Genomic DNA, 12137 nt, shown 5'->3' on the forward strand with positions numbered 1-12137 from the left:
AAGTTTGTTTTATAACGCATTATGAAATAAGCAAAACCTATGTATCCTATATTCCACTGCGTTTTCACCTGAAACCAAAACGTGAATCGCATCTTAACGGACAGAATAACATCAACCATAGAGAGGAAAACTGAATCGAATTGCGTGGTTGGTTGTTTTTAAATAGCCTAATAGCACGACATTTTCGCGCACTGAAAAACAGAAATAATGACGATCGAGTGAGAGATTCGGCGCGTTCCAGACTCTTACCTGCGGCGCTTCACGCGCGAGTCTCCATCAGTCTGAATGCGTGAAAGCACCAAACGCCACCAATTCACAGCACGACGCTGTGATGCGCTCATTGCGTGACACTTATTCAAGAGCTGATGAAAACGGGTCTCTAGTTTTTGGAATTCAGAAAACTATTTATAGGTCTTTATTAAAGATTTGATAAATATGAGGCTTTTTGCTCTCTTAAAAATAAAAAGTATTTCTTGGTAGATAATGTTCCACGAAGAACCTTTAACATCCATGGAACCTTTCGACTGCACAAAATGTGCTTTAGAGTGGAAAAAGTGTTACAATGTTAAATAATAAATAAATGGTACTTTTAAGAACTCTGTTCACTTAAAGTTGTTGTTTCAGTGGCTGCGTAATGGCTGACATAGATACTAACCAAAATCAAGTTAAGTGAAAACGTTATTTCTGAATGACTTCTTAATGTTTTATTTTAAAGGGGTCATATGATGCGATTTCAATGTTTCCTTTCTCTTTGGAGTGTTACAAGCTCTTGGTGCTTAAAGAAGATCTGTAAAGTTGCAAAGACTAAAGTCTCAAATCCAAAGAGGGCTGTTTTTCGTGCCTGTGTCTTTAAATGCAATTTAATTAGCTGCTGCTCCCCGCCCCCTTTTCCAGAATAGAGCTGCGCCATTACAGCTTGGACCTGCTAAAAACATCTGTTTTGGTTCTGATTTGTGTTTATGTTTATGGCGCTGAAATCATGCGTTTTAAACCATATGAGTTTAAACTTCAGATATACGGTTTTCTGAGTGCACACATCCGAAGCACACGGACAGAAAGCGGCCACCAGACAGCATGCGAGTACTAAACGAAGTTCTCATTCACACACGAGTTACAAAAACAGTCGGTTATGTCTGTGAAGGTAAACAGCTGGGAAATAAATCGCATGTTTATTTTAGATCTGTGTGGGGTGTAAACTTACAGATTAAGGGGCGGTAACATTATAATGAGATCCCTTTGCCACTTCACCAAGAGAGTGAAATCACACGCGCTCGTTTTCTCAGACGCTTGCAGAAAAAGGCTTCCCAAAACAAAGTTACTGGGTTAATCTTTTTCATGTTTCCTTGGTTGGTAGATGCACCGGGGACCTGATTATAGCCCTTAAAACCTGGAAAAGTCCGATTTTCATTTTATGTCACCTTTAATGTTTTTAAAAAAAAATCCTGGTTAGGCGTTAGATGAAGTCGCTTAGGCGTCCACTAAACGATTAATGTTAATACATTTCAGAAAAAAAGTCTCAAGAACCAAGTACAAATAACATTGTGTGTGTGTGTGTGTCTTCAGAACGTTAGGCCTATTAAAAACCAGATAACTTTGAGCCAACGTTCTACTGACGTTTCTGGAAGAATGTTTGTTTTGAACTTTCAGAGAATCTTGCCAGACTATTAGCTAAAGTTCTGAGGACGTTCCCTGTTAGTTGGGTATCCACCTTTTTCTTCAACGTGGAAGTAAGCCTATGGGTGAGACTTCCGGATCATTAACCACTATAGGTAAATAACGAGGAAAATAACAACGTGCAGTAAACGGTAAAACTGTTTGCACTACAAACCAGTGTGTTCATAAATAAGATAATACATTAAAATAATATGATAAGACACACCAATTTTCAATATCAAGCAGCAAAACGAACTGTTTTGTACAGCTAAAAAATAGCTGGATGCAGATGAGACTGGAAGCCAGACCCATAGAATTTACAAATGGCCGCGCCCATTTTTACTCCAGGAAAAATGTGGATAGGAAAAATATAGGGGAAACCGGGGCAAGTTGTCACAGGAAAATGTCACATGATGGTTTCAATCATATAGCCTACTGTAGTTCAAAACACTCATAAATGACAGTGAATTATGTCCTCCAAACTGAAATTTCAATATCATATAATAGCTGTTAGGTAAACAAGTGAACACAGTAAATCACACTGGCATACACCCAGGCAAGAGTCAACTATAGATGATAGATTTTAACCGAAAGATTGAATTGTGTCCTCAAGACAAAGACGTCAGGTCAGTGCAAGTTCAGTTTGTCACATGCATTTTAAGAGAACGTTTAGCCGATACAATTCATCCAGTTACCTTTACATTTTAGCTGCTTTGTACATTTTTTTTTTTTTTTTTTTAAAGTTTCTGAACGATAGGCTAAAAGTAGAAATGTTCGGTATCTTTTTGTAGCCAAGACTTTAAGGTCTCAGAATTTGGCGTTTAAAAATAAACCTACCTGACAAAAGCTGTGGAATTAGTTCCAATGCACCCAGTGAAATCTCTCTTACCGAACAGAGCAGCGCCACCTGGTGGAAGAAATAAGTGAATAAAAGTGCGTTCAAGCGCATGTTTATGGATAAAAGTCAATATTCCCTTATATACAGATTCTCTATGGGGTTCAGGTCTGGTGAGTTTGCTGGCCAGTCAAGCACACCAACACCATGGTCATTTAACCAACTTTTGGTGCTTTTGGCAGTGTGGGCACAATTAAAAGAACCAAAGACTTAAACTACTTCAGTCTGTGTGCATTGAATTTATTTAATACACAAGTTTCACAATTTGAGTTGAATTACTGAAATAAATGAACTTTTCCACGACATTCTAATTCATTGAGATGCACCTGTATACTGTAATGATGTAAAACAACTGAAGAGATTTACTCTACTTCAAAGGTTCACTAGCTCTTCCAAAAATGTTTTCTATCATTGTATTTTCTTTCTTTCTTTTTCATTTTGACATTAAACATGAAGTAGAAATAAAAAATTGGTAAATCTATATTTTCTGATTACTGGAAACCCACGGGTCACTGAAGAGGCTTTGAAACACTCTTCTAACACTTAATGACAACTAGACTCTATAGATATTTCTGCCAATTTTATTAGACGTATAGCTCTGGAGCTCAAGCTCTTTTAAATGTCAGTGAACTTTCTCTTTGACTTGTTTGTGCAGACTGTCAGTTTTTATCTGCCTGCTGGTTCTTTTGCTCAAGTTTTCTTTAAGAGGCCCAAGTCAGTGGAGAGGTGAAAAGAGCGAATTTTGAGCTGTTATTCATCCGTGTGTGTGTGTGTGTGTGTGTAATGAGCAATGTGCAATGGCACGAAGCTGAAATACAAAGTCTGGTTTTCAGGTCACTATGGATACAGAATAAGAATCAGTAACAGATATGAAGTTTGGGCAGTGTACTTGATTTTATTAAAACAGATTTCAACTTTTTTCATTGTGTTATCCAATCTGTCTTGGAGACATTTTACATGTATAACTTTTATGTACATTACCCTTTCAACCTTAAAATATAAAAATCCATGTCATGAATTATTGCATGCTATTAAATTAACCTCATTTCTATACATCTCTTTTCAAAGGAGATTTTTGCACCATCTTTGTTAAGTAAATTAGATATTTTTATTCAATGCTGTACCACAGTGGAATTGCAGTAATGGGGATTTTTTTATAGATAGTAGCATCAATAATATGATTGCAGTTATTTATTTATTTGAAGTGCTTATTGTAGTTGTATTTATGTATAAATAACAAAATTACTTCTTCTTTTCAGAAAATGAATACAGCAATATTTTACTGAAGAGTGCAGAGTTAGCTCTTCCATGTGACGAGAGTAAGGATGAGTTAGCCTTCAGTGAAGGTTAAATGATAGGGATCTACTTATTTTTGGTTTGCATGAGTTCCGAGTATCTACAGTAAATCTGTCTGTTTCTAAAAGAAATGTGCATTTAAATAGAAAAGAAAATCATCTACTTTTTTTTCTTTCTTTTTTTACCATTTTCCATTGTGGTACAGCGTTGCCATAGCAACGTTTCCCTTAGTATTTATTTATTTATTAATCTGTTTTGATTTGTATGATTGAAGCTATTTCATGTAATAAAAACTTATTTGAAAAAAATATTTCATGGTTAGAACATAATGCATACCATAGAAGGTTAATAATGTTGAAGAGCTTGAAAATTGAAATGCGATTGTGATGTGATGCGAGAAATGTGATGTGTAGCATTATTTAGTGGAAATGACGGTGGTGGAAATTTGCTTGTTTGTAACATTTTTCTTTTTTTAATAGCATGAATACATGAATTGCGTTGCTCGTCCTGTGCGGTAGGTGGCGATACTTTACACCTTCAATAGCCTGCCGCGTCTTCTGACGCACACGAAGAAGACGAGTTGTTGTTAGTGGAGAAATGGCGTCTATGGGCGGAATGTTTCCTGGTCAGCAGCCTCCTGGACCTCATGCACCTACAGGTCCCGGCGGTCCAGGTCAGCCAGGGCTCCTCACAGGTCCTCCCGGTAATAGAGGGACAAATAACACATTAGTAGATGAACTGGAAGCTTCTTTCGAGGTGAGGAGATCGAGAAAACTGCTGCTGCTGCTTACGTGCCAGTGATAGGTTTTCTGTACAAGATTGACTGCTTCTAGATAGATCAACTTATTATACACGCTCTCAACCTTTTTTTTAATATTTAATATGAATGTATTCTTATTTTATATAAGTACATGTTTTATGCATGCAGTAGAAATTAATTGTTTGCTTGGTTGTTGATCGAAACGGTGTCAGTTATGTCCATTACATTGTCACTGGAGTTGTTATTAGTTAATATTTTAGTCTATATAATCAGTGGTGGTGTTATTCTAGAGTTTGTCTTTTAATCATCCGTCCTTTAATGTTTTTGATTATCACAGGCGTGTTTTGCATCTCTTGTCAGTCAAGATTATGTGAACGGAACAGACCAGGAAGAAATTAGGACTGGTAATTTTTTTTTTCCTCCTCTCTCTTCTGTTGTTACTTATATATAAACATGGCTGCATCCCCGTGCTATTATATGAGATAGTAATAACAGGGAACTTTGATAAATATTTAATAATTACCATATTCAAATATATACCTTATACTACAAGCTGCTTTAAAAAATACTATTAAATTACCATAGTTCCCTTTTAGTACATGTATACAGATGAAGCAAAAAAAAAAAAAAATATATATATAGTATAACAAGTTTGCTGAAATGTTATGTTTATATATACAAATAGGCATGCTTTCATTAAATATGCAATAATTTCCATACATTTCCAGAACAGAAATCTGAACATTGGATAATACTAGGTTCAAAATGAATGAATTCAGTGGTTTTTACAGTTTATTATTATTTTTTTTATAATTCCATAAATAAATAAAAAAGACTGTCAACAGCCAGAAAATTTTTTTAGGAGTAGAATATTATGTAAATGAGGCAAATAATATATGAACAAATTCCTCAGTAAAAAAACAAACCTTAATATAGATAGCAATGAACCTGGAATGTTTGGTGTGTAAAAATGCTACTGAAGTGGATATTCCTGGCTGTACATGAGACAAAACTCAATTTAAGAAAGTTGCCTTTTAAGTTATGTATTGTAACTAAAAGTCTACAGACACAAATAGATAAAGTGTAATTTGGATGTTTTCCTTCCACTAATCTGAAGGAAGACACGTTATAAAGATGAAATAGCCCGAAATCTCAAAATTGACCAGTGCTTGAAAAAAACAAACAATGGTTTTACCTGTAAAGTCTTGCCTTCATGATTTTGCGTGTTGTGCATTTCAGGGGTTGATCAGTGTATACAGAAGTTTCTGGATGTAGCCAGACAGACTGAATGTTTCTTCCTTCAGAAAAGACTGCAGCTGTCTGTACAGAAACCAGAACAGGTGGAAAAAGAGGTAACCCCGTATTTTTGCTTTTACATTTTTTGCAGCATTGTTTAAAATCCAACCATACATTATTTAAACCAACACCACTTACATAAACCTTTTAAAACATTTGCAGTTCCATTCTAACATTTGAAACATACAGTATACTGTAGTATAAACTATATATACTGTGATATAATGTGACCCTGGAGCACAAAAGCAGTCTTAAGTCGCTGGGGTATATTTGTAGCAATAGCCAAAAATACATTGTATGGGTCAAAATGATAGATTTTTCTTTTTTGCCAAAAATCATTAGGATATTAAGTAAAGAACATGTTCCATGAAGATATTTTGTACATTTCCTACTGTAAATATATCACAGGGTCATATATGCTGTTCTGTGTTTCAGGATGCATCAGAACTGAAGAATGAACTCCAAAGGAAGGAGATGTTGATTCAGAAACATCTTACCAAGATCCATCACTGGCAGCAGGTCTTGGAGGACATCAACGTCCAGCACAAGAAGCCCACAGAACTGCCACAGGGTCCACTGGCCTTCCTGGAACAGGCCTCAGCCAACCTCCCTGCTCCCATGAAGCCAAACTGAAGCATGTACGGAGATCCAGAACACTATTCAGACTGTGTTCCAGGGGCCTCTCTCTCTGCCCAGCAAACTGTACAATAAGCCTTTGTTGTGGACTCTTGTCAGTGATGATTTTGTAATGTACATCCATGATGTGCTTCAAGAGGTGCTAAAAGACGTTACTTCCACTTCTCTTTCATTAGGAGCTTGTAGGTCTGCCAGAAGGAGGTCATTTTGAAGAACTTGAGGGTTTTTGACAATTAATCATAAGCATACTTAAAACTCATTTTGTTAGGTAGGAAATGTGATTAATTAATCACATCAAATTAATCACATTTTTAACATTTCAAGTAGAGATGTTCATAAAGCTGCAGTGACCAGAAAGGGCTTCTGTTAGAGAGAATTAAGTGGAATAAAAAAATATTTTTTTCCACATTATTCATATTTTATTAAAACACCTTTTGTAAAGTTTAAAATAAACATGTTTTGTTGAAAATTAGTACATTCAGATTAATTTTAAAGTTCTCTTTGGTCTTCCTTTATCTCCTGGCATGGCAGTCCAGCACTGTATCTCCCTTACATTATTTTTTTTTTTCTACTCAGTGCTTTTATCTTCTCCCTTTATAACATGCTGTATGAACACAAGCAAACGTTTTCAATTTTCCAACTACCCACAAATCCATTAACTTTGCATTTGTAATTGTATTTCCCTTTTAGTAAAGTTAAAGTCAAATCTACAAATACAATCTAAGGCTTCTGACACAATTTGGCAACAATAAAAACCCTTCAGCAATCCATTGATCAATAAATGGGTGAAACTTCTAAAGAATGCGCCAAAATGACATTATAATTTCATGACTTTCATTACAAAATCAAAAGAAAGAAAAAAGAAGTTACATAACATACTTGGAGATTATATACAAGAAAACAAAGCCTACTCTTAAAACCATGAACATTTTTGCATGGTGACATTAACAACATTTATTTGTATTGTAATATATTTACATGACATTTATTGTACTGTAATATTGTAATGCAGTATCATTACAAATGTAAAAAAAAACTACTGTAACATGAAAAACGTAAATATTTATTATCACTGCACTGCAGTATTTAAATGTAATTTACAGTAAAATAAAAATACTGTACTACAGTACCGAGAATCACCATTAGGAATAATTGGAAATACAAAAACTTAAAGAAAAACAAATAGAATTTGAAGGTAAAATGTGCAAAACTCATGCAAAAATGTCATGCAAAATCTTTTTAAATGGTTTTAAAATAGGCTTCATTGTCTATATATATATATATATAAACAAACATTAATTACATGTGCAAACATACAGTGAAATGAGGTCCATTATAGTGTAAACATGACTTTAAAAAAAAAAAAAGTATGTTACTGCAAATACAACACAAATATAGTGAATTGTGTCCCCAATAACATTAACATAACATCTGTGCTAATATTGCTAAAACATTTCAAGTATCTTATCTATTTTAGGACCATATCCCTCCCTGATATAAACTATATTGTTTCACTTCAGTATGTTCAGCTGCATGATAAATCTTTTTCATTTGCAGTATTCAAACTATTTAAAACAGCAGAAGTGATTTTAAAGAAAAACTTAGTGTTAACTCAACCTAAGTTTTTTTCTACACATTTCTTGCCGTTGTCTAAAAATAGGGTTAAATCTTTGAAAATGCAGTCAATAATGCCCCAGATAGAACAAGACAGAAAGCAACGATGAGGACAATGTAATTTCGCCAACCCTGAGGGAGAGAGAGGAGGAGATGAAGAGTTCAATACAAAACGGTAAAAGCAATAGACAGCAGGAACACAACTCATACACACAAGTGTTTACCTTCACTTCTTTGAACACTATAACACCCCAAAGAGCTGCAATCAATCCAGCAACCTGGAATGAACCAAAAAAAAAAAAAGTGACGTGACATGTGGCCAAAGTATGGTGACCCATACTTGGAATTACTTCCCGACTTCCAAATGCACATTATTGAAAACATATGTGGAAAGTACATAAAGACATGCATTCTTTTGAGATCTGTCACTCACTGTGGTGATAATAGGGAAGCTCACTACAGCACTGAGGTAATTGTTGGCCAGGAACCAGCAGCACGTGGCTACACCCCACATGATACCAGAAAGGAATCCTACAAGGTAAAAATGTAATTCTATACAAGATCAGGTATACACAGGTATGTGGAAGAAAGATAAACAATTCTAAAGGAAATGTAAATTACAGGAGTATTCAGCCAAAAAAAATAGCTGAAAATGTGCTCACTCTCAGGCCATTCAAGATGTAGATGAGTTTGTTTCTTTGGAGAAATGTAGCATTGCATCACTTGCTCACCAATGGATGCTCTGCAGTGAATGGGTGCAATGGGTGCGAGAGTCCAAACAGCTGATAAAAACATCACAATAATCCACACGACTCCAGTCCATCAGTTAACATCTTGTTCAGTGAAAAGCTGCATGTTTGTAAGAAACAAATCCATCATTAAAATGTTTTTTAACTTCAAACCACGACTGGAGTCGTGTGGATTACGGTGATGTTTTTATCAGCTGTTTGGACTCTCATTCTGACGGCACCCATTCACTGCAGAGGATCCATTGGTGAGCAAATGATGCAATGCTACATTTCTCCAAATCTGTTCTGATGAAGAAACAAACTCATCTACATCTTGGATGGCCTGAGGGTCAGTATATTTTCCAGCAAATTTTTAATTTTTGGGTGAACTGTTCCTTTAAATTGAAGTGATGGTGTTACCTGGCAGCACTGCTTTAGGAAAAACTTGAGGTTTGTTTTTTTTGATGGCACAGTACAGGACGAAATACACTGTACTAGTGAGGAAAATTCCACTATATTGTGCAAAGACGTAATCCAGATCTATGTACAAACACAGAAAATACATCATAGTTCATATTTAAGAATTCAACCAATGTTTATAATGAGGTAATCTCGATTTACCAAACTAGCTAGCCCCACTGTACTGGCTGTCTGGATCAGATGCATGGTTTTTAATGTACAGAACTGGAACAAATGATGTTCCGTACAGCAGTCCAGCGACAACAGCCAGAAACGTTCCACTGCAACATTTATAAACGTATTTAAAAATGCATTTTTCTGTTAGATACAGTATGCGGATACTCGTATATTTTAATTATGAATTTATTGTGGTTCATACTACATGCTAGTAGTACAAAAACATTTACTCATAAAAAGGTTGATTTTTTTTGATGTTGTGTTACTGTAAAACATTGATGCTGATGGTGTATGATGAATTAAATTATTCATCTATATTCACATATTATGTATGTAAAGTGTTAGGAAAGTGTGTAACGGGTCACGTAAGTGTGATGTGTACATACACAAGACGTTTGGTGCGTGGTGTTAATGCATCCACCCAGGAATCATCTGTTGCTACCACAGAGTCAGAGTTCACAGTCTTCGGATAAAATGTATATTATTCATTATTCTGGAATATTCGAACATGAAATATTCAAGAATGTACAGAGCTTCTAAAGGAACATGGTAATGGAAAAAATATATTTAAATGCTTTTCTGTTCCTCTGAGAAACATTTTGTTAGCTCTCAAAATTTTGCGTTCTGAGGAACTTTGCATTCGCTGATGAACAGTTTTATGGGCAAATGCAAAGTTTCTCAGGGGAACGCAAAAAGTAATTTAGACCTCTGAGAAACTTCACAAAGAAACAAAGTTTTTCAGCAGGACAAAAAAGCATTGAAAATTTATTTTTCCTTTCATCTCATTTTTTTTTTAACCCATCACCATGTCCCTCTGAAAAAAAATGAGATTTTATAAGCACATTTTTTAAATATGTCAACATACATGGTCTATTAGTAATGGTGTTTCTTCAGATGTTGCAGATCTTTGAACATCAGTCTTCACAAAGAAAAAAACGATGGCACTGTAAACATACAAAAATGAAGGAAATAAAAAGGGTGAAGGAAAAAGAAGAGAACAGACATTATTTAAAGGGGTCATATGATGCGATTTCAAGTTTTCCTTTCTCTTTGGAGTGTTACAAGCTGATTGTGCATAGATAAGATCCCTGAAGTTGTCGGAAGGAGGGACTTTGTAGAAAACGAAGCGTTTGAGAGAGGCGGGGCATAGAGGACCTACAATAATGTACAGTATTTGAAAAATAATGTGTTTTTTGAACATTAAAGCATGTCAACATATTCTGTTACACCAAATACACAAAATAATGATCTTTAAAAAAGCATCATATGACCCCTTTAAAATAATGAGACTTACAAGTAACATCACATTCTGAAAAAAAATAAATAAATAAATAATAATAATAATAATAATATGAATGCATGCACATTTACCTAAGTAAACAAAGACCTGCTCCACAGAAGTTCAGTACTGGTTTGGAAACAGTCTCAGCACCAAAACCAAACCAACCAAACCAAACCTAAAATCAGCAGCAAGAATCCGTGTGTGTGTGTTTATGCTGCTAATAACTGGATTCTGAAATGAGATTTTGCTTACCGTGAGCTGGCCCAACCCAAAAGCAGATTAAATGAAGCCCATATAAGAAGACCAAGACCAAGCCCAATAGTCTTTACGATAGGAACTACAGTTATATTACCTAGAGCTAAAAAACACACAAACATCAGACAGAATTTCACACTGTATCCTCAGTAAATATAAATGAGAAAGTCTTTCAAGAATAGATGTGATAATTGCTGGTGTATTTACTATTTTTGTCAAGCAGTAATTATCAAATTATATTGACATATTAAGTAATTAGATGTTACCAGTAGCCCAGATTGCTCCTCCCAGCATAACAAGAGGCCAAAACTTTGGACTATGTAGAATGATGTTCACCACGAGGGAGACTGTCCATATAGCAGCACACAGAATCCATTGGAAAAACATGCCTGCACATATACACAGTAGCGTGAACTGAAAATGAATGAAATATTATTAGCAAACGTCCTCTCTTTAGTGTGCTTTCAAAGCAGGACATGATTTATTGAACACTGATTTATTTTATGTCCTCTGCAAAGGACATGAAGACTCAAATTTACCATAATTTTGGGTAATAATTGTTTCCAAAATGAATGAATAAATAAATATGTGAATACGTAAAAAAAAAAATATATATATATATTTTTTTTTTACTGAAAACATTTTCCAAGTTATTATTCTAACAACTTTTTTTTCTGGACCCCCAGAGTCCTTAGAATCAACACTGAATAAAATTCTACAGTATTTTGGCATGCGTTCATGTGTTACTTGACAATATAGCTAATACAATTACAACATTTGGATTAGGGCTGCACGATTATGACAAAAATCATAATTGTCGATTATTCCCTTGAAATTGTAATTGCGATTATTAATTACGATTATCACAATTTACATTGAATGATGTTTATACCACTGTTTAATGCAACTGCATGCCGCATTTTTATATGAAAATAAACACGCTGAAAACACTAACTGAAAAACTTTTAGTGCTTTTCTATAGAAATTAAGCCTCAAATGTCAACTAAACATCGGATTGGTTTCTTCTTTAAATGATAAAAAAGCAAAAATATGAATGGTATTATAATGTTATACTAAAACTAAAAC

The 12137-nt window shown here is 34.7% G+C and overlaps 1 protein-coding gene and 1 pseudogene across 1 annotated transcript; one reads left to right on the top strand and one right to left on the bottom strand.

The window, feature by feature from the left end:
• The first annotated feature begins 4395 nt into the window (after positions 1-4395).
• Positions 4396-7436, top strand: LOC107750429 (mediator of RNA polymerase II transcription subunit 28-like). The gene is made up of 4 exons (XM_016565793.1): positions 4396-4600; positions 4942-5008; positions 5844-5956; positions 6336-7436. The coding sequence occupies exons 1-4, from the start codon at positions 4442-4444 to the stop codon at positions 6531-6533; spliced, it is 537 nt and encodes a 178-aa protein (XP_016421279.1). The 5' UTR covers positions 4396-4441; the 3' UTR covers positions 6534-7436.
• A 392-nt stretch (positions 7437-7828) lies between these two features.
• Positions 7829-12137, bottom strand: part of LOC107750428 (transmembrane protein 144-like) — a 5913-nt pseudogene continuing 1604 nt past the window's right edge.

Source organism: Sinocyclocheilus rhinocerous, unplaced genomic scaffold (assembly GCF_001515625.1).
Source record: "Sinocyclocheilus rhinocerous isolate Xijiao unplaced genomic scaffold, SAMN03320098_v1.1 scaffold1, whole genome shotgun sequence".
In the NCBI taxonomy this organism is placed as follows: Eukaryota; Metazoa; Chordata; class Actinopteri; order Cypriniformes; family Cyprinidae; genus Sinocyclocheilus; species Sinocyclocheilus rhinocerous.